At 37.8% G+C, this 23,940-nt stretch overlaps 1 protein-coding gene across 1 annotated transcript; it reads left to right on the forward strand.

Moving 5' to 3' along the window:
* Positions 1-21,444: 21,444 nt before the first annotated feature.
* LOC132153257 (neuromedin-U-like) lies at positions 21,445-23,767 on the forward strand. Its single transcript, XM_059562644.1, has 7 exons — positions 21,445-21,614; positions 21,997-22,049; positions 22,528-22,581; positions 22,663-22,689; positions 22,758-22,811; positions 22,892-22,957; positions 23,673-23,767. The coding sequence occupies exons 1-7, from the start codon at positions 21,518-21,520 to the stop codon at positions 23,718-23,720; spliced, it is 399 nt and encodes a 132-aa protein (XP_059418627.1). The 5' UTR covers positions 21,445-21,517; the 3' UTR covers positions 23,721-23,767.
* Positions 23,768-23,940: the final 173 nt, after the last annotated feature.

Below are 23,940 nucleotides of genomic sequence, written 5' to 3' on the forward strand. Positions count from 1 at the left end.
TTGGCACAAATTGACAGATCTGGTCCCTCAAATTCAAGGCGAGGAATAAACCAAACAATAACTGATAATGTGAGTTATAACCACATGATTTTTGGGAAGTGGGAATGGTAGACGTTGACACAAATACTTCCAGTCCGACTATTATTCTAAAGTTTTTAAATTATTTATTCTAGAAAAAGTTATTTATTTATTGTATTTTTTCCATTTGTCATTGTCTTTGTTTGAGGGTGATGGGTAAATTTCCACATATTTGGCCTTAAGTTATTTTTAAAGGCCTGGGGTTCCAAAAGAGCGCTGTTCTGACCACCTTGACCCCTTCAGCAACATGGGCAAGCCCAAATATAAAATAAATTTCACCCATACTCCTACAAATGTCAATTTATTTTATAGTTTATTGTTTTGGTGTTTTTTTATGACGTGTATGCTAATTAGTAAAATTATATATTTTTAAAAGTGATAAGCATAGATGTTTTTCGGATAAGAGTGTTTTTTTTTTTCCTTTCGTTTTTGTTCTTAAAAGTGTGGTGGAAAAGGCGGTTTTATTGGGTACACCTTCCGGTTTCAAGAAGATTCCCTAGATCCCATGTGAAAAATAGTTCTACCTTTATAGTGATAATAAAAAATACAAACTGTGTCAATTACTTTGATTTTTTTTTTAACTTTTATAACATGATTTATATAATGATCAAACATGCTCGGAATACAAGTTTATCAGTTCTGTGGCGGACGGATATATGTGACTGCAGTCCGCGCAGCATGCTCCGCCGCATTCTGCACCAAGGCTTTTAGCTGTATCGTGTTACACTTGACGTCCCCATCAAGAACTTTGTAAGTATGTTATACTATTGATAATACTAATAGTGAGCGATTCCCGAAATGTTATTATAATGTTTTTATTTCGTTAGTCCCAGTTGGTTCAGCTAAGTAATTCAAGTGTTTTTTTTTCCCTCTAAATGGACGAACGTTTAAGATCGCTTAACGTTAGTCTCCGTGTCGCTGTCTCACTGTGTTGCACTTGAGTCGACGTCCCCATCAAGGAATTTGTAAGTAACATTATGTTATAATATGGTAATACTAATAGTGAGTGTTTTTCGAAATGTTATCAAAGTTTTTTTTCGTTAGTCCCGGTTCAGCTAACGTTAAGTAATTCAATTTGTTTTCCCTATAAATGGACGCGCTAGCTACTTAAGCTAGCTCCTCGTGTCGCTGTCTCACAGTGTTGCACTTGAGTCGACGTCCCATCAAGGACTTTGTAAGTATAACATTGTTATAATAGGGTAATACCAATAGTGAGTGTTTTTCAAAATATCATAAAGTTTTTTTGGTTACACTTTATTTTGATAGTCCACTTTAGACAGTCTACTAACTAGTAACTTTTCAACTAGCAGCTACATGTCAACTAAGTTAAAGGAGAACTCCGGTCAATTCTAACATTGAGCTCATTTTTTTGTACATTTGGAGTGCTGTCAATACAGAGAACAATGACAATGCTCTGCATTGCTTAGGCACACCCAGGTCTTTGGACTGCGACAGGTCAACTAGTGGTGAGTTAAACTTTTCATTTTTAAATTTTCAAATCAGCATGCAGGTTACTAATAATGTTGATCATGACTGACTGATGTTTCTGTTCTGCATTGCTTAGGTTCACCCAGGTCTGTGGGCCGTGACAGGACAACTAGTCGTGAGTATAGCCTTTCATTGCTGAATATTGCAGGCTGGTCACTAGGACTAATGATAATGAATCACTGATGTTTCTGCTCTGCATTGCTTAGGCACACCCAGGTCTACAGGCCGTGACAGGTCAACTAGTCGTGAGTATAACTTTTCATTTTTAAATTTTCAAATCAGCATGCAGGTTACTAATAATGTTGATCATGACTGACTGATGTTTCTGTTCTGCATTGCTTAGGTTCACCCAGGTCTGTGGGCCGTGACAGGACAACTAGTCGTGAGTATAGCCTTTCATTGCTGAATATTGCAGGCTGGTCACTAGGACTAATGATAATGAATCACTGATGTTTCTGCTCTGCATTGCTTAGGCACACCCAGGTCTACAGGCCGTGACAGGTCAACTAGTCGTGAGTATAACTTTTCATTTTTAAATTTTCAAATCAGCATGCAGGTTACTAATAATGTTGATCATGACTGACTGATGTTTCTGTTCTGCATTGCTTAGGTTCACCCAGGTCTGTGGGCCGTGACAGGACAACTAGTCGTGAGTATAGCCTTTCATTGCTGAATATTGCAGGCTGGTCACTTGGACTGTTGATAAAGAATCACTGATGTTTGTTTCTGCTCTGCATTGCTTAGGTACAGCCAGGTCTACAGGCCGTGACAGGTCAACTAGTCGTGAGTATAACTTTTCATTTTTAAATTATCGAATCAGCATGCAGGTTACTAACACTTGATATTGACTGACTGATGTTTCTGTTCTGCATTGCTTAGGTTCACCCAGGTCTGTGGGCCGTGACAGGTCAACTAGTCGTGAGTATAGCCTTTCATTGCTGAATATTGCAGGCTGGTCACTAGGACTAATGATAATGAATCACTGATGTTTCTGCTCTGCATTGCTTAGGCACACCCAGTTCTGCGTACCGTGACAGGTCAACTAGTCGTGAGTATAACTTTTCATTTTTAAATTTTCAAATCAGCATGCAGGTTACTAATAATGTTGATCATGACTGACTGATGTTTCTGTTCTGCATTGCTTAGGTTCACCCAGGTCTGTGGGCCGTGACAGGACAACTAGTCGTGAGTATAGCCTTTCATTGCTGAATATTGCAGGCTGGTCACTAGGACTAATGATAATGAATCACTGATGTTTCTGCTCTGCATTGCTTAGGCACACCCAGGTCTTTGGACTGCGACAGGTCAACTAGTGGTGAGTTAAACTTTTCATTTTTAAATTTTCAAATCAGCATGCAGGTTACTAATAATGTTGATCATGACTGACTGATGTTTCTGTTCTGCATTGCTTAGGTTCACCCAGGTCTGTGGGCCGTGACAGGACAACTAGTCGTGAGTATAGCCTTTCATTGCTGAATATTGCAGGCTGGTCACTTGGACTGTTGATAAAGAATCACTGATGTTTGTTTCTGCTCTGCATTGCTTAGGCACACCCAGGTCTTTGGACTTCGACAGGTCAACTAGTGGTGAGTTAAACTTTTCATTTTTAAATTTTCAAATCAGCATGCAGGTTACTAATTGGTCATGACAAAATGATGTTTCAGTTTTGGGTTCCACAGATTCGTCCAGATCCAGGTCCAGGTCTGTGGGCCGGGACAGTTCAATTAGTTGTAAGTATAGCCAGGCACAGTTGTGTTTTATTGAATATTAAATTAGCATGGGTAATTTGCACTATTGATAATGGCTACATTTGGGTTGCACAGGTTCATCCAGGTCTGTGGGCCGGGACAATTCAAGCAGTCGTGAGTATTGCCAGTTACATTTGGCTTGTCTTATTGAATATCAAATTAGCATGAATAATACTATTCATACTGAATAACTAATGTTGGTGGTTTGGGTTTCTCAGGTGTACCCAGGTCCCAGGCTGTGGAAAGTAGGTCCATAGATGGTGAATGTCATTGGTTGTATCACTTAATGAGGCACATTGTACAAGTGTTCTAAATATATTGATCGCTTCACACACTTTTTTCTTTCCTGCTTAGGTCTTTCACATGAAAAGTCCAGTTATAATAGGGATGTGCCAACCACATTCCCCCTGTCAGAAGCGAGTAAGTACAAGAATATTTTCATGTAACACCCAGACTAATTACTTATGTATTAACATTACATTCTCTTTGTAACTGGTGAATCAGACTTCAGGTTTTCATCTTATTGCTTTGGCATTTATGACATTTAGTCTAGAACCATCTCTTAATAAAATTGTTATTTAATACAACTGATTTGTCAAATACAGGGTTAAAGTTTACCTGTTAAATAGTGTTATGTAACAAATTGAATAGTTATTCATTTTTCTAGGATTGCTAGAGAGCACACTTTTACTGAAATGCCTTGCTGTTACCAGAGAACCATGATTATAGTGAGTAATTATTATTATTTTTCTTAATTTCTCATTATTGCCAGAATTCCAAAAAATAGTGCTGACAAAGCTGGTGACTCTCACTGATGAGGTCAAAAAACTCCAGAGGAGCATGCCTAAATCTAGCATTGAGATCAGAAAGATTAACACCTTGGAAGAGTTCGAGAGGGAGGAGGCTTCTCTTCTGGATAAAAACAAATTTGAAACCTTGGTAAGAAGTTTTCAACCTCTAATGAGCTTACAATCCTATTGATTATCCTTAATAAACATAGACATTATCACATTGTGTTTTTCCACTAGAAATAAACCTTGTTACATTATTACCTTTAATTTGGTACTGTGAAGCTGCTTTGGGGCAATACGTATTGTGAAAAGCGCTATATAAATAAACCTGACTTGACTTGACTTAGTGCTGGGCGGTAAACCAGTTCATACCGAAAGCCGCTGTATATTTTCGTTACGATGTTAATTTTTAATAAACCGCCAAACTGATGTATTCAAGTACACAACGTTCGGAAGTCGGAACGTTGCACTGCGCCACACGACACTGTTTCAGACGGACCCTTTAAAATGTTGCACTTCAGCGATTGCAAGCAGTGGTGAGGGTAAACAAACGGCAGTGTTCTGGTGTTACGGATGTACACGCTGCAAGTTCGGACACTTGGGAGGTCGTGAGATATTGCACACATTCGCATCAATGCAGCCGGTACACGGCACGACTGTCCTGCACAAATTTTATCCCGAGTTGGTGGCAATCACGTGAGCTTTCACGCTAAACACAGAAACAATGTAAAATGACAGAGAACAGTAGCCATTCGGAATCCATTCCTCTCAACATAAACACTTATTAAAAGAGCGAGATTGTATGTGTGATAGTGTATGTAATATTAATGCAAATTGTAACTTCACTAAGTCACTTGTTTTATATTTCCTTTTTAGATTTACTTGAATACTGTGTAATGTACCTGTATTGCAAGTTGTTCTATTTTTTTGTATTGGTTTTTTATAAAAAATAAAAAAGAAGTGAAATTTGAAAAGTTAAAGTTCTGAATTTTGACTACAATTGTCTTTGCATTCTGATTCCTCACTTCATTAGAAGCATGACTGGCTCTTATTTGTAAGCAACAGCATAATTTTCTGGGGCCATGCAAACCTGTTTTACTAGTGTGGAAATATTCTACAATATTCACTAATGACAGTAAAATAGACCATCCTAAATCAATTTACTGCAGTAATTCCTCTCTCAATGAGTAGAAAATGCATTGAACACCTGACTATGCATGAAAATAAAATAAAAAAACGTCATAAACCGGAAAACTGTCATCATAAAAAAAAAAAAAAAAAAAAAACGTGATATAAATTTTTGGTCAAACCGCCCAGCACTAACTTGACTAATTAGGACTTGACTAATGCCAATAGGGGGCTATGCGGAACACCGAACGTTCTAACCGGAAAACAGGTCTTATTTCCACTTTTCACTTCAGTACAGAACACATCTGCAGTGGTAGGTGATGTCTTAGGTAACTGAAGTTTTGCTTATTATAATAAAATTTGTATAAACTGTAGTGTATTTCTTTTAATTAAAATGTTGGAAGTTTTTGTTTTGCCAAGCTGCAAGTCAGTCAGGGTGATATGCTTCCGAAAGATTATGCGTGCTAATTTTGTTGTAAGGAGACACACCCTGAGTCGCATTTTATGCCAGAAAATATATGCAACAGAGTAATACAGCAGAGATCTTATATATTGATACATTTCAATATCGATCCAGCAAATTCTTTCAGCTTTTTGTATTTACCTGCTGATAAAATGTTTTGGGATTTTTTTTATATTTGAGTTAAAATCTTTCAATTATTTCATGATTATACATATGATTTTTGTATGGTTTACATGTGATGTTTTTTAGGGCAGCAAACAACTGGACCCTGTTCTCAATTTTTTACCATTAATATATTTTCATGTGTTTTTTTAATTATAGGTTTGTCAGCTGGCAAGAGTGGGTGGGAAAGATGTGAAGGACTGCACGCACAAAGTGATGGACAGGTATTTATTTACATATTAACTTAACAGACACAGATCCCCAATCTGTTTTCATTTGGTAGTTTGGTTTAGTTGTTGGTTTAAGTAAAGAGCAGGACTGTGCACTAGGGCTTGGCAATATGGATAGTTTTATATCTTGGTGTTTTTTGGCTAAATGGTGCTAAAAGATAAACTGTATATCATATATTTTATGAAAATGGCTAAATTTGTAAGTCAAATCCACCTTAGAGATGACATATGCACTTTTATTTAAACGGATGGTCATTAAAATAAAATGCAGTGGTTTACTTCCCTGTTTTATTCCCTACGTTGAATAAAAAAGCATTATTTCTGGTTTCCAACAACAATAACAGGAGGATTAAGAGAGGGAGAAGGAGAGACAGACAGGGGCTCACGGACAAAAGAGGGCATGAGAGGAAATTCCACCAGATTTCACTCTTTTCGGCCAGATGTCTGTTATCTTTCTTTAAAGGGACACTCCACCCATTTGCATTAAGCTTTGCATTGTTAGAAACCCAGTCATACTATTGAATGGTCGTGCAACACTCTTTCTTTTTCCCCTGAAACGGGAGAAATCCGTTATTTACCTCTTACACTTCCTCCTAAAAATGACGCAAAAATCGTCATTTTGCGTCATTGTAGGAGGAAGTGTAAGAGGTAAATAACGGATTTCTCCCCTAATTTCAAGCTCTGGTGGTAGCTAGCCTTGTAGACGGAAGAGTGATTTCTCTTATAGGCAGATATGCGCTTTCTGGATTAGTGGGAGTGGCTTGCGGAGCTGTGCAATGTGGTGCATTGTGGGAGTTGTTGTCTTTCATACAAATGCGTCCTGAAGTTATTTTTTGTCTTTCCTCGATCACGAAGGCACCAAATTAAAAATTTATTTTACATTTCGACTACATATATGACCCACTTTAAATAAAAAACAATGTTCAAATGGGTGGAATGCCCCTTTAAAATAAATTTAAGCTCTGTCGATTTATGTAAATTGCTCCTCAGATCTCTGCAGGGTAAATCCATACAGCTAGCTAGACTATCTGTCCAATCTGAGTTTTCTGTTGTACGACTAAAACAACTTTTGAACATGTATGTTACACCAAAAGAAATTTCTTCCTAAGGCTAATTTGCAGTGGCACCGTGGCTTTGCCTGGCTCCAATCCCAGAATGCCGCACCGAAAACGCATGCATACTAGAAATAGAACCGACGCTTATTTTTCACGCGATTACATGTTGTTTGAAAGTGTCTAGGTTTTGACATAAAAATGCAATACTTTTATTAAATACTTGAATAAAAGTCAGTACTTCCAAAGTTGTCTTCAAATCAAATCAGTATATTTTTATGTTTAACATGAAGTGTGCTACTGCAGTAAATCAATTGGAAACATGCGTGTGTACAGACAAGGCTAGCAGCGCAGCGTCAGACATGTTTCTGGTGTGCAAAGACATAGAAAATGCAACGCAGCCGCCACACAACAGAAACGCCAGGCTCATGCGACGCAGCCAATTTGTGTAGCCAGCCTAAGGCTGACACTGGCTAATTTATGAATCCCTATGTGCTTCTCAGCTAAGAGGTCTAATGTATGTAGAGATCTGTATGGTTATATTGTATAGTGTCTTTTCAGGCGATTTGATGAAGGTAAAAATAGTGTGGCTGTGTATAATGCCAATGCTCTATCAAAATCACTGTTTTTTTTTGTTTTTTAATTTGAAGACAATTCTGCGTGTGGTGGAATAATTGCATATTATTTTTGTCTTGGATTGGATTAGGCTCTTCACCAACCACCTAATGACACTATTTAATTTGAAGGGGAAGGGCAAAAAAGAGAAAATTGGTCTCGAAGACAAGAAATTGTTTTCAGCAATAAAAGGTAAGAATTTATATTATGGTAATTTTAAAAAAATTTGTGTGGAATGCTTAATATCAGGCTTGATGTAATTTTACTTAATTTGTTATCTATTTCATTTAATTGATTTGTTACTCAAATTTTCATCTAAGCATAATATGTATCTCTGCTGCAAGCTAAACCACAACAGTGGCGTTTGAATTGATTTATTTTACACAGGATTTCTTTGCTTTGATTGTAGATGCTGTCATGAAATGGGATGCAGCTGCCACAGAGGCCCAGATAAAGTCGGCTGCATCGGACCACCTTAAACATGCCCCTGGGAGAGTCGGGGTGGTGCTTATAAATAAATAAATACACTGTGCTAATAGTACAAAATTTTATAGCACTTTTATTTATTACTTTACTGTTCTGACTTTTAAGTTTTATTATGTTATTGTGTTAATTTATACTTTCTGTTCTCGTTTTAAGTATTAGTGTGTTATTGTTTTAATTTATACTGCTGTTCTGGTTTTAAGTTTTACTAAATATTAGTAATAAAAATATATTTTGAAATTTAGATGATTTCTTGGAGTGATCAGTTTGGTTTACAGGAAAATGGTAAGCAGTTTATTACAATTATATTGATAAGATACAAAAATGCAAGACTAGTATATAAACTAAACAATTATTCAATTGAATATTCAATTTAATCCATATTCTTTCAAATAATTTAGGTCTATGGTCTGTCTGCAGTTTCATGACACGACAACCATTAACAATGAGTAACTGGGTTTTTCTCAGTGAGAACTAACTCACTCAATGCCACTGTTTGAAGCAAACATTTTTTTGAATTTTGATCCTTGCAAATATGTCCAGATAGGATTTCCATGTTAATACGAGTCTTTAACAGTCATCTTTGACATTTCTACAGAAAACGCATCTAATACAACTTTTATTCTGGCTGTCTAAAGATTACATATTTAGCACGTTTTTGACATCTAAATAATGTCCTAAAAAGACATCAAAAAAACTATCTTTCTGGCTCTTGTGAGGACGTCTTCTGGATGTCTAACAACTACGTCTGTACAACGTCTTTAATTTACGTCTAAACAACGTCCAGAAAAGACGTCAAAAAACCTTTCATTCTGGCTCCTGTGAGGACGTCTTCTGGATGTCTAAGAATGACGTCGTTAGCACGTCTTTAATTGACGTCTATACAATGTCCAGAAAAGACGTCTAGTGGATATCTAAAAATGACGTCATTATCACGTCTTTAATTTACGTCTAAACAACGTCCAGAAAAGACGTCAAAAAAACTTTCATTCTGGCTCCTGTGAGGACGTTTTCTGGATGTCTAAGAATGACGTCTTTTAGACGTCTACTAGACTACTTCTTGCTCGCTGGGTGCATTAGTACCTCAATGACTTTCTACACTGCAGTATATACTGCACTGCCTAACAAGTGTGCTGCATTTGGACCCAGTTCCTGTTTTTCCACGGTCTTCCCTTACCCCCCTGTGACACCCGAAACCAACAGTTTAGTGCCAGGACCAGTCTTGTTTCACCAAAGTGACTTTTTGAGCTCATAACACTGAGGTCTGACAGCACAAACCAGACATGGGGACTTGTGACTTGGTGACTTGGACTCGAGTCGACTCGAGTCGCTATTTTTATGACTTGTGACTTGACTTGACAAAAAATAAAATACTTGAGACTTGACTCGGACTTGGAAGTTAAAGACTCGGGACTTGACTTGACTTGAGACAGGATGACTTGAATGACTTGAGTGTTAATCACATCATGTTTTCAGTTTGAATATAAAATATATAAATTATTTTTAAAAATAAAATTGATTACTCAGCTGGAGCGCAGGCTGAGAATCGCGTTGTCATGACTGGATCAGGACACTATCATCAGTCATGCCCTCTCTACCTTACGCACACCACGCCCACTTAGATCAGATATCACATCACATCAACATCTCAGCTTGAGGGGTACCGAGGGTCATCGCTTTTGTCGTCAATAATTCGCGGCGCGCCGCTTTCTCCTTGTTTCCAAAGCGCTCGGGCAGTTGCGCCCCTGAGGCGTCTGCCGTTGCTAAGCAACCATGACGCGCTCTCTCCATGACGAGCAAAGGATAAATGGATTTGCAGCACTAAAAATCGCTTGCAGTAGCTCTGCTACTAAATTTATTTCAAAATGGCAATCCATATACAGCTATGATCAACTGTTCCTTCATCTTGGCTGAGCTTTCAACGTTGTTACGGGAAAGGATGAAGCTGCTTGATTGGTTCTTGTCACATGACCTGCGGTGCCCTTGCGGTTCTCTGAAAACTTGAGATGTTTTTAACTCGACGCGGTGCGGACGCGATTGGAAAAAAACGAGCGTGGCGACCGCGTTGCTTCCATTATGAGCGCGCATACCGGTGGCGCATACATGGTGGGATAGGCCACATCATGCTCGGCTTGCAGACAAGACTCTCTCGAATCTTATATTTTGCAAGTGCAATACCTTGTAATAGAGGTAATGACTTACGGATATACTCTGAGAGAGAGGTTGTGTGTGTGTGTGAGAGAGAGAGAGAGAGAAACACACTCGTGCTTTACCTGATTAAGGAAACCCAAGCTGAGTCTGACTCCAATCACAACCCCAACATTCAGAAACTAATTGACAAAAATCTGAAGTATAATTAAGATGAAAAATGAAAAAAATGAATTTGAGCTCCAAACCAAACTCCAGTGTTATTCGGCCCTAAACAGAACCACAAAACTGGCAAATTACTTATCACTCAAGCAATTAAAAGAAAGACAAATCCTTTCAAAATATGGACTCAGTGATCATGATTTGGAAATAGAGATTGGTAGACATAAAAGATCCTGGCTACCGAGAGAAGAGAGGCAAACACTGTGAGCTGAATCAAACAGAGGATGAGAAACACTTCCCAAATACAGCACTACAAGAGAAAACATTCTTCCCACAGTTTGAAGCTTTGAATCGTTCATTCTTGTCTCTAAATGACTCGGAGAAACTACTCTATATACTTGGAGAGAATGAGACGGCAGTCACACTAGCTGCTAAATATTTATACACCATACACACCATACGAAAGGGATCATTTATTGTATTCAACTGTTTTATTTTATATTCTTAATTCTATATAATTACTATTATTAATATTAGAAATATTATCTGCTGCTGCTATTTTGATTGTATTGTATTTTATTGTAATCATATTTTATATTTTATTCTGTATCTAAATGCTTTGGCAATACTGTAACTCAAATGTCATGCCAATAAAGCAACTTGAACTTGAGAGAGAGAGAGAGAGAGAGAGAGAGAGAGAGAGAGAGAGAGAGAGAGAGAGAGAGAGAGAGAGAGAGAGAGAGAGAGAGAGGAGAAATGTAAGAAAGTTTAATGTTGTATGTAAACTGTGTTTGAGGGGAAGTCGTGGCCTAATGGTTAGAGAGTCGGACTCCCAATCGAAGGGTTGTGAGTTCGAGTCCCGGGCCGGCAGGAATTGTGGGTGGGGGGGAGTGCATGTACAGTTCTCTCTCCACCTTCAATACCACGACTTAGGTGCCCTTGAGCAAGGCATCGAACCCCCAACTGCTCCCCGGGCGCCGCAGCATAAATGATGAACACTGCTCCGGGTGTGTGCTCACAGTGTGTGTGTGTGTGTGTGCGCACTTCGGATGGGTTAAATGCAGAGCACAAATTCTGAGTATGGGTCACCATACTTGGCTGAATGTCACTTCACATCGTTTGAGAGAGAGAGAGAGAGGGGGGGGTGTTCAGAGAGGAGTCTGTTGGATGTTTAGCTGTTATTTGTTTTATGGACTCAATGTTGAAAATGTAAAACATTTCTGTTGGCAGAAGTGAAAAATAAATAATTTTATGAAGTTACAATTTTGTTTGATTCCATGTTTACTGAACATGAGTATTTACAATGCAAATCCAAATTATTTTAATTTACTGACAGTTACTTATATCTTGTCTTTTAACTTTATTAAGATCAGATTCTGCAGGTAAAATTACAATAATAAGGTGACTTGACTTGGACTTGACTTGACTTACTACAGGACTTGACTTGACTTGACTTGACTTGCCCAAGAAAAAAATACTTGAGACTTACTTGAGACTTGCACATGTGTGACTTGGTCCCATCTCTGGCACAAACCGGCCTGTAATGAGCTTCTCAGCGGTCAGGGACGGTGAACAGGCATGACACAACTGCTGAAGCACGGATACTTTAAAAGGTAAATAAATGTTTAATGAGGACAAACGGCCTGAAACACGACTTCCACTGGCGTTACGGTCAGCCAACAATCCACACGTATAAATCACACAAACCAGCGCTCTGTCGCACATGAGTTTATACACACTGCAGCACTTAAACGCTTGAACTAATGAAAAGGAATAAATCAGCCTGTGACAGATCAGCGAGGGAATCCGAGCTACTTCACCTCTCTGGGCTGCTTTTAAAACCAATTAAAGATGCTCTGAAACTCTATACTGCGCATATAAAACATTCACTGCCCTGGCATTTTATACCCATTTTTTCTTTCTTTCACGGTTTTATAAACCATGATACATGTCACAGAGAACCACACATTAGGACAAACACTCACTTCAGCATGACTGATTAAATTACTGAAGTACTGAAGTACTCATCGCTCATCACCACATTAAAAACACGTGCACCTGCCAACAATCACATTTACTGGAAATAAAACGTTTTATGTATAAAACATGATTTTAATTCAGCAAATTTCCAAGGAAATATTTCCAACTTTCCATTTAGTATAGTATATAGTAAACTAAAATTATGAAAAATAAATAAATGAATAAATAACAAAAACTATTAAGATATATAGGGTAAAAGAATAAAACAGATTTTTTTTTAATTTAGCAAAAATTTAAATATTAAAAATAATATAAATACGAATTTATTAACCATTAATAAAACTATAATAGTATAAAGATAAATTATAACTATTAATAAAAACTATAATATTATCTTGTTGATACTAAAATAATACTGTATATATAAACATTATTATTCAGTGTTTTTTAGAACCCTAATAATAATATAATAATAAAAATATATAGAAATAATAATAAAAATGGCAAAAAAAAATTATTTTAACAAAAAAAATAGAACATATAAAACACACACACACACACACACACACACACACACACACACATATATATATAATGTATTAATTTTGTAAAAAAAAAAAAAGTGGTTGGTTATCAAGAAGTTGGTTATCAGTGCTGCATCTGAACTTTAGTATATTTGATCTTGCCGTGTCTATAAATCACACATGTGGAGCTGAAGTGTTGATATCTGTCGGCGTTCCCATCGATCTCAATGGCAGCTTCTCAGCTAATGCATGCCCTGACATCTGCTTCATCTCAACTGTAGTTAGCAGCAAGGACTAACCAACCTTTGCTAACCAGCCAGGCCTTGAAGCCCCTCTGAAGACAGTCATTACTCCTCTAACTCTGTCCGGTGACGCAGATCATGACGGCATGGAGAGTTAGTCAATGCTCCTGCCAACAGAAATCAAGAGTTCAGTCTTAAACTCTCTGTGTGGAGTCAAGTCGTCACCTTTATTTATATAGTGCTTTAAATAAAATACATTGCGTCAAAGCAACTGAACAACATTCATTAGGAAAACAGTGTCAATAATGCAAAATGATAGTTAAAGGCAGTTCATCATTGAATTCAGTTATGTCATCTCTGTTCAGTTTAAATAGTGTCTGTGCATTTATTTGCAATCAAGTCAACGATATCGCTGTAGATGAAGTGTCCCCAACTAAGCAAGCCAGAGGCGACAGCGGCAAGGAACCGAAACTCCATCGGTGACAGAATGGAGAAAAAAACCTTGGGAGAAACCAGGCTCAGTTGGGGGCCAGTTCTCCTCTGACCAGACGAAACCAGTAGTTCAATTCCAGGCTGCAGCAAAGTCAGATTGTGCAGAAGAAAGTCTGCATAGAGAGTCTCACATGATCCCTCCAGCACATGTATGTGACCCGGCGTTAACCCTGCAGCGAGACGCTCCTCTCAGACTCCTGTGAGAGATACGGCATCGAGCAGAGCTTTTCTCCATTACAGACAGGAACATGTGTGATTGAGAACAGACTCAGAGGCGCTCGGTCCAGTCCAAACCAAATCCTGCTCCATCTGGACATGACATAAGTGTGCTCAGGCCTGGAGCTCATTCAGCTCCGGCAAACATTCATCATCCTGGTAAACAGTTTGACAGCAGAGAGAAGAAACGAGGTCCGGCTCGACCCCATCATCCAGAAAACAGTCAAACAGAACCGGCTCAGGAGAACCAACAGAGATCTCATCACAGGTGCTGTCAGGGTTTAATCCTGATGAAAGAAAAATGCAATGAGGGACGTTTTAAACAAATAAGTGTCAGAACAAACAAACAGAGTTTGATTCTGGTGTGAGTCAGTCGTTAGTTTGACTCCTGAAGAATGACTCACTGATCTGACTCGACCAATCACATGAGACCAACTCGCTGACTGACCAATGACAGACGGGGAAATGTGCTCAGGAAACCTGTTTGAAAACAGTCAGTGTTGTTTTTAACATTTATTTGTTATTATTAGCAATATTTAACATTTCAGCTGCATATCACAGTTTGTTGTTTAGCTCCTGGTCTTCAATGAATAACGTACATAACGTACATTAAAAACATTTCCATGTATGTGATTTTTGAGATACAAGTTAAAGAACTAAAGACAGAGTATGATAAAACACACATTAAGTGCACATACATTTGTCCAGATCAGTAACTATTTTAAGAAAACTGTATATTAAGATCTACATTAGAGAATTAGATCATCTCATTTAGAAGAAACAACTCAAACCAAAATCTACATTCAAAAGTTTTTAGTAATCCTTCTGATTAAATAAATGGGATTGAAATATAATAACATAATATTTTATTTAAATAATTAAATAAGTTTGAAAAATACTTGGATAAGAATAAATATCTGAAATTGTATTTATATAAATAAATGAAAATGAATGAATCTGATTTAAAGAAATAATTTATTAAAAATAAATAGTTTTAATTACTAATTATTAATTAAAATTAATGATTTTGATTCAAAAGGGATAAAAACATAATACAATTTCATTTAAATAAGTAATAAATTAATCAATTTGACTACAATAGATAGATTAAATCTGAGTTCGAGTTGATATTCCTCGAAATCATCGCAGAACTGCTTTTGTGACACTTCCAGAGGCAATGACTGAAAGGGTAAAGTAAGTACGGTAACACGTTCATTTGAATTATTTCTATTGGATTACTGATGTCTAATGGGTTAATATCAGACTGATCTGCTTACAAAGAGTTCAGGGCAGCTGAAGGCGTCTGTTAAAGCAGACGAGACGAGACGAGACGAGACGAGACGTCTGCTCAGTGTCACATTCTGTCCGTCTCGTTAACACACTCACAGACTGGGATGGGAGTTTAATTAAGCCACAGATTAAATAAACCATCAGAACTGGCTCTGGCGTCCATGATGAAGTCCATGAAAAGGTTTGAACATTTTAAAAATAAATAAGGGAGTTTAAACAGAGTTTTATCAGACTCTCGTTCTGACGGCACCCATTCACTGCAGAGCATCCATTGATGAGACACTGATGCAGTGCTACATTTCTACAAACCTGATGAAGAAACAAACTCATCCTGATCTCTGTTGCACATTTTCAGCAGGTTTTCTTTTCCGAGTGAACTTCTCCTTTAATATAACAAGAGATTAGACTAATGCTAATGAGATATTTCAGTCTTGAGTGGAGCTCGAGTTTATTCTGATTACAGAAACACAATTGTATTGATTTCCACGACGGTGGGACCCGGTGTGAGAAATGCATTCATTGCCTTTCTGTGGCTTTCCAAGCAAATGAAAGCAAAGCAACTTTGATGAACAGAGAATCACTGATGATCATCACAACAACACTGCCATCTGCTGCAGACGCTGAGATCATCAAGAACAGTTTCGGCCTTTATAAGATTTATTCACAAGATTTAAGAGATGCAAACGTGCAATTGTGAGAAAAGTGTCTGTATTGTGAAATATACATGTCAGATTGTAAGAATTATTATTTATTTTTATTTATTTATTTTTAATGTCATCTCTGTCTCCCAACAGAGCAACCTGACAAATGTCTTAACTCAGATCTTATTATTTTAAAGATTTACCTGTTGTCTAATGAGAACCTACTGGACTGTTTTGTATTTTTGGAAATATATATATATATATACCGGCAAGACAGAAGTGAGTAATACACATAAGCATAGTTTAATCAAACATAGTTCGTCCTAGAGCTGTGCAATTAATGGATTTTGACCTCCAGCGATTAAATAAAATCCTAATTTCACCTAAAATTATTAAAATCATGTCACGTGACTTGATTAAAGTTGATCAGATTTATGAAGGTAAAATGACGTCATAAAGATTTTCATGCACAGGGTAATATTTGTGGAAGTGTACATAAAACTGTGAGTGTAAATTAAATTTGCATGCACAAGAGAAGCTTTGTAAAGGTGTAAATCGTGTCTCAAGTGCAAGAAAAAAATATTTGCAGCATTTTACTGTTACTCATAAGTGTAATTCATGTATTGTGAAACAGCAGCTAACGCAAAATAAATACTATATATATATATATATTTATTTTTTTTTGCCAAAAGATGGTCAAAAGCACTGCAAGCCTGTGAACAGTGATTTGCAATCAAAAACAACAGTTTAAAGAACTGCGAAACAGATTGACTGTGCAGAACCAATCTGTATGTGTAGAAAAACAAACGGCTGCAAATGTGTAAATGCCTTGTTGTGTATGACTGTCCGTCACATATGTCTCTTCTCATGGATGTCTGTCTGATCAAGAACTCTGTGATTCAGGTGTCACACCTGCATGTGTCCGTCTGATGTCTGATTGGTTCATTATGTTGGTTTGTCTTCACCTGTCATCCGGCCGAACAGCCTGACATCGTTAAACCCGTCAAGACCTGAGATTCTGGCACGCCGGCGCTCTCACACCTCTTGTTTGATTGTTCTGTCTCATTTCTCCTTCTCACCTTGAGAAACCGACAACAAGCCTCTGAGTAACTTTTCTTTTTCGCACAAATTGGCTTCCAGTAAACGAATTGGTCTGTCTTGGAAATAATCTCTAAACGAGAAGTCTGGCGAGCTCCTTGGTGTTCTGACATCTGATCGCTGTCGTGTCACTCTAGCAATGAAGAATAATAATTACTCTGACCATGAAATCTCTTATGAACTTCTCAGGTCCCTCATCTTTCTCCAGCCATCTGTGGCGTGGAACACATCAGCTTCTCTGACGATAATATGACTCTTATTTTCAATCAGTAAGATGGCATAAGGAGAATCTAACTGGTCCCAGGACAGAGCCCTGTCATAAAACACACACGGAGGTCCACAGACCACAGGAATCCAGCGTTCTTCCATCGAGCGAATCAATCTGTCTGTGCTTTGATAGGCCAGCGGGGAGAACATGACATTCTGCGATGCAATTGTTTTGTGGTTATGGCTGCACGATGTGTTTACTAATTTCAGGAGAATGAGAAGAAGTCGTCTCTTAAAAGCCCTTCAGATGCTCACAGCAGAGTCACGCATCATGCTTTTTCTCTGTGCACTTGTTTTCCCTTGTTTTATTCTGTTGGAGCTCTCTAGACGTCTCAGTGTTGTTCCACATGCACACTGTAAAATATATTCGATGCATAGTAAACGCTGCATTTCGATGTGAATTACATGGTGCACTCTTAGAAATAAAGGTTCTTTATTGGCATCGATGGATGAACTTTTAAGATCATTGCACAAGGCTCTTTATCATGGAAAAAGGTTCTTAAGATTAAAGAACTAGAACTAGTCATTGAAAGATTCTTTGGAGAACCAAACATTTGCTGTGAAAACTTTTTTTTATAGATTACATGATTACATACACAGTGCATGGGCAGATGATTTAAAAATTATAGTCTGTTACTGATTACATGATGAAACATTAAATTCTAAGTAATGTAATCTAGATTACTCATTTTAGGTAATTTATTCTAACTTAAACCAACCGCATGCTGTCCAGAAGTGGACATCTGAAGATCTCTTTGAAAAATTTGTAAAAAAATAAAATAAAAATCAATTCTTGTTTTTCATGCCCTAAGAGGAATAAAAACACATAGGAAAAAAATCCTGACTGAGGTTATCATAATTCATGCATGAAAGGGCTAGATTACTCATTTTAGGTAATTTATTCACTATTAACTATTAACTATTGACGGATTACTTTTAATGACCTTTGACCTCATATATTGTTATAGAAAAATAATAACTGCCATCAGAGGACATTAAATATTAACTAATAGATATCACCATACCTTCCCAGTTGATTGATTGCATTAAGAAATGCCTGCATTTTTGTTTTAAAAGTTTTCTGACAAGTTTGAATATGCAAATGAGGCATTATCTAATCAAACGCGCAAATTTGCATACATTTCCAGCAAAAAAATCTGAACATTTGATGAAGTCACGTTCAAATTCTTGTTTGATTTCGTTCACATATTAAAGGTTTTTCCAGACGGGATTCTGGATTTCTCTTTTGCTCATAAATCAGAAAATACTGTCAGCGGAGAGAAAACAAGCACAATTTCACCATGTTTCTAGGAGTAAGTCATTGTGAATGAAATATGTGCATACCTACGGAATAAAGAGAGGAATACAACTCTAAAGTTTGGTGAACATAAGAGAAAAACACTTTAAAGATGCAGACGCACATAGATAAAGTGCAATTAAATAAACACTTAAGTGTTAAGATGCTTTCTTTGTATTAGAGACATGAAATGGAAACACAATAGCCCTCAAAACTGACAAATGAATGAAGAATTGTTTTGTTTTTCCTGCATTGCGAGAGATGTGACTGCATTCATGTGTTTATATCACAACAACAACTAATATGATTTTATCTGCAAATAAAGAGAAAACTTGAAGAACACATTCTAGGTATTGGCCACACCATTGATCCCGTTAACTCACTACAGCTGGTCTTTAATATGCAAATTATTAACTCTATATAAATCTATGAACGCTAATAGTCAGACACAGAAATAAGTGATGCCTTCTGAACAATGATAATTCAATACAGTTTCCAACTAATAAAACCTGATTATGTATATACCCACAGTCAGCTGAAGATGTCCGGTGCACGGAGGTAAGTAATAAATGAGCTGAGTAAAGCTCTGTGTAAGTGGAAAAGGTGAATGTCCCATGGGTCTGGTCTCTGCTCAGCTGCCGGTAATACTGTAATCCACTGTGTAATTCGTTAGTGATGCATCAAAGACAAAACACTGGAAACACAGTCAGCGGTGGAAGCAGTGCGTCAATCCAATCTGTGATAGATTAAACCGCTCCAGTGGTGCGATGAATCTACATATTACTCTAATCTTGATCTCAAAGTGATTTGTGCCAGTGGTCAAAACATCAGCATCATCATCTGGGTCTGAAACAGGTGCATGTGTTGCAAAGAAAGAAAGAAAGAGATTGAAACACAGAATGTTATCTGAACAACATTAATGAACTTAAGTTGATCGGACAAGAAAAAAAGTGAAATCATGATTAAGCAAAATATTTACAGTATACAGTATGGAGTTTTTAAACCCCAAAGTTTTGTATTTGAACTGATTAAAGACACTATTTGTAAAAAAAAAAATAGTTAACAAACAGTAACAAAATGTTCATTCAAAGTTAACACGAAAACCTCTTTATTCATACATCGTTCATGGAATGTTCCTGAAACATTTTAGTTTGACGTTCATGTAACGTTTTTTAAATGTTGCTACTTGTTTCAGAACTTTCAAAAGTAACATTGTTTGCAAAATGATGTAATGCAATGTTCCAATAACATTCAAATGTAACCAAGAAAAAAGGCTGCAGGTAACAAATACACTCAGGGAACTTTGTTTTGAACTGTTTCTAGAAATGCCCAATGTTCTTTCATGAGTATAATGATATTTAAAGCTGACATAACACGCACAGTCTCTGTCAATCTCGTGTTAATTTAGTTTGATCAGATTAATAAGAGACAGATACAGCTGTAGCTTCTCTCTAGAGCAGGGGTTGGCAACCTACGGCACGCGTGCCAACAGTGGCACGCAGAGGGATAATCGCTGGCACGCAAGCAATAAGGAAAACTGTATAATGACGTACAGTTTGATGTAATAACTTCTCATAGTCACACAGCCTGTTAGGAGCTACAAATACTATTAAAGTGTGAGAATTAACTTGCATGGATGCACGTGCAAACACTGCACATACTAGGTGCTTCAGATCAAAGCCTCGGTCTAACAGCACTCGTCAATGTCAAAATGACTGAGATGGCCAATCAGATCAAAGTAGGCGGGGTTTACTGTTCACAGAAGCAGAGCGCGAAGCGTCAGTTTAACGTTAAAGAGAGTGAGGTAAGATGAAGCTGCAAATCAATTAACATTAGTCAACTTTTAATAATACGTTTTACCATAGAAATGTTAAATGACCTAAAGCTATATCCAGTGATGAAAAATTTTCTGAAATATGGCCATTTTGAGAGAAAGAAAGTGGGGGGGGGGGGGGGGGGGGGTAAATTGTCTCTCTCTGCAGACAATGAAGCGATTTTGCCCCTTTGTTGTTGAGAAAAATAATGTAGCGATTCAGTATCGATTAATAAAAGTAACGTGACAACACTCATAGGTTTATGAGCTTCTGAATGCTACTTTTTGCACAGCACGATCTCAGATCTCTGTGTGCGAGTGGTGTGTGTGTGTGTGTGTGTGTGTGTGTCTGTGTGTGCACGTTCATCAATTAAAGCAGTGCATTAACGTTGATTAAACGTTAAACTTTTTTTTATCGTATAATAAAAAATTGTGTATGTACCGTTTAAATACAGAATTATATCGGGGTGTGGTGGGGGGGGGGGGGCTGTGCACACTTGGCACAGTGGTTAACCATAAAAATAAGAAATGGCAAGTCATGCCGAAAAGGTTGCTGATCCCTGCTCTAGATGATGTGCTTGCTCAGAGATGCCCATACAAGGAGTTCCGCCACTGATGACGTCAGACAGGACCGCACTCAAAAGAACACTTACACACACTTATTATTTATGTTATTTGACGTTAAAATGTCCAGTTTTCTTGTCATGATTATAACGTTATTTAAAGGTGACAAAAACATACTCATCAAGAACAAATAACATCATAAGGACATTCCTAATAAAGTCTAAGATATATTAATAAAGTTAGCTGCACTTTAGGAATGAGTTGCCCTGACATTTCTATAACGTTAGTGGAAGTATTGAAGATGAGCAAACTCTCAGACAGATGGAATGACGTAATGAGGACGTCTCTGTGATGTGCAACTATAACAGCCCCAGCGCTGTGCTGTGACGTCACGTCGAGTCCTCATTAAGAGGGCGGAACCCCTCAGGAGGCGCTCTCGGTGTTGATTGGTCAGCTGCTCTGAGAGGCTCCACCCCTCCCGCATCAGCACCAGGTCAGTTCACTAGTTCACTAGTTCCAGCGGCGCTCACTAACTAGTCCGAGACATGGGCAGCGCGAGCACGAGCGGGAGCGCGTGTCCGCGGCACTTTGCGCTCTTCTGCTCGTTGGTTTGTTTGATGAGCAGCTTCTTCTCGTCTGTTGGTGAGTGTCCCACCTGCAGCACTTTCACATCACTCACATGAATTAGAGATGCAGGTCCAGTTAGTGCATCAGCTTTACTAGTGATGCTAAAGTTAGAAACCAGGCTACAGGATTCCTGTTCGAGAATATTAATAATCAATCCCTGAAACTAGAAGAAACCTAAAATCGAAGTGTCTGTATCCAAATCTAGTTTCTTTTGAATCTTGATCAAATCCTATTTTTTTTTTAAATTAATTTAAAGTGGTTTTCAATTTATGATGAATTTTTATGGTGATTTTGGTTTTGGAGAGGGATATAATTGAGTCTATATATACATTATAGTGAATATGAGCCAATAAATTAGTAAGTAAATAAATAATTGACTTTGTATTTATGATTACAGAAAGCTATCCAAATCCACTGACAGATTGTGATGGTTATGGAGATTATATTCAGGTATGAGAAGACTTTTTTGGCTTCTTTGTTGTTTTATAATTGTCTATCTATTTATCTATCTATACACTGATTATAAAATATTTAGAATGATTCACTGTGTTCAACATTGATAATAATCAGAAATGTTTTTCACACAGAAAACAGATGTTTTACATTAGAATAATATTTCACAAGTTTTACTGTTTTTGATCAAATAAATGCAGCCTTACTGAGCAGAAGAGACTTCTTTCATTAAAGAATCCTAATAATGACCACCAGTGTATGTCACATACTGTGTGTGTGTGTGTGTGTGTGTGCGTGTGTGTGTGTGTGCGTGTTTGTGCATGTGTGTGTGTGCGTGTGTGTGTGCATGTGTGTGCATGTGTGTGTGTGTGTGTGTGTGTGTGTGTGCATGTGTGTGCGTGTTTGTGCATGTGTGTGTGTGTGTGTGTGTGTGTGTGTGTGTGTGCATGTGTGTGTGTGTGTGTGTGTGTTGCAGGGCTCGGCTCTGTTGAACACTCTGTGTGGAGTGCGCTGGAGGAATCAGGAGCAGGTGAGTGATGTTCACACGCGTGTGTGCTGTTTGTTCACTCGTCACGAGCCCGTCTCAATCCTCTCACGTGTGCTTTTTCAGCAGCAGATCCAGAATGTCTTCAAGAGGGTAAGATGTCACTCACACATCAGATCGATCAGACACACGGCTCTCTGACCGTCTCTTCTGCTCTTCAGTTTCTCTTTCACTATTCTAAAGCACACGACTCCGTGGGATCCGTCGAGAGAGAGGTATGAAGATCTCATCTACTGCATTCGGTCTCTTCACGCATGTTCCCTGATGAATGTGTGTGTGTGTGTGTGTGATGCAGTCTCACTCGGTTCATCCGCTCATGCGTCTCTCACCGAAACTCTCTCTGCGCAGGAAGAAACAGCAGGTGAGTGTGAAAGCCTCTCTCTCTCTCTCTCTCTCTCTCTCTCTCTCTTCCTGTTATTTATTAGAAGATATGGAAGAATCTTAAAACTAATTCTGCTGATGTGCAAAATATTGTGCTGGGTTAAAATGATCAATATAAGCTTTCCATCACATTCAGTTTTTCACAAAATAAGAATGAGAATTTTATTTAATGATTTGCATGAATTTGCTTTAATGCACTTCTCAAAATATCAAAATCGGGGAAATGTGAAAAGCTTCGGGTTTTTGTCACAAAAATATGTTTTCCAAATACATCACGTAACTTACAATCTACAAAGGAGAGGGAAAATATGTCCAGAAACTCCATTCAATATCATTGTGTGTCAATATCAAAGGATTGACATGAACACGTTTATAGACAGATAAGATTTTTCCCTGATGTTCCATCACTGTTTTGAATGCAGCTTTAATTCTAATTCAAAATAAGCCTGATTTTAAATCTGATTTTACTTAAAAGTTTAAGGTACTTACAAAAAAAACCTATTTTTAGCCGATTTACTACTATCAAGCTTGAGTAAATAAATGCATGTTCACTACAGAAGTTTCCAGAACCTTTTGGACGAGTTTCCTGTTTAGGCTTTTCACGGCAGGATTGCTAGTTTCCCGTGACATCACACTCTTTCAGGAGACCCGAGCCACAGATCACACGAGTGTGTAACCCAGCGTTTCCTCTCCAGACGTCTGCTGGGATTCTCTCGGACTCCGTGACGCCTGAAGCCCGGTGAAGCTGCATTCGTGCTGCAGATGTTTAATAAATCTAACCTGAAGCTCACTGCTGGCTGATGTGTTCTTGTGAAATCAGAGTCAGTGGGAGGGGAATCAGGAAGCCTGGGGGGTGTTAAATGCTAAAAGGAAATTGATGGGAAATCGCCTGTGATGGTCCCTAAATATCACTTGATAATACGACAGGAAGTCTCTGTTTGATGGCTGCGAGAGAACGGAAAC

Source organism: Carassius carassius, chromosome 11 (genome assembly GCF_963082965.1).
Source record: "Carassius carassius chromosome 11, fCarCar2.1, whole genome shotgun sequence".
In the NCBI taxonomy this organism is placed as follows: domain Eukaryota; kingdom Metazoa; phylum Chordata; class Actinopteri; order Cypriniformes; family Cyprinidae; genus Carassius; species Carassius carassius.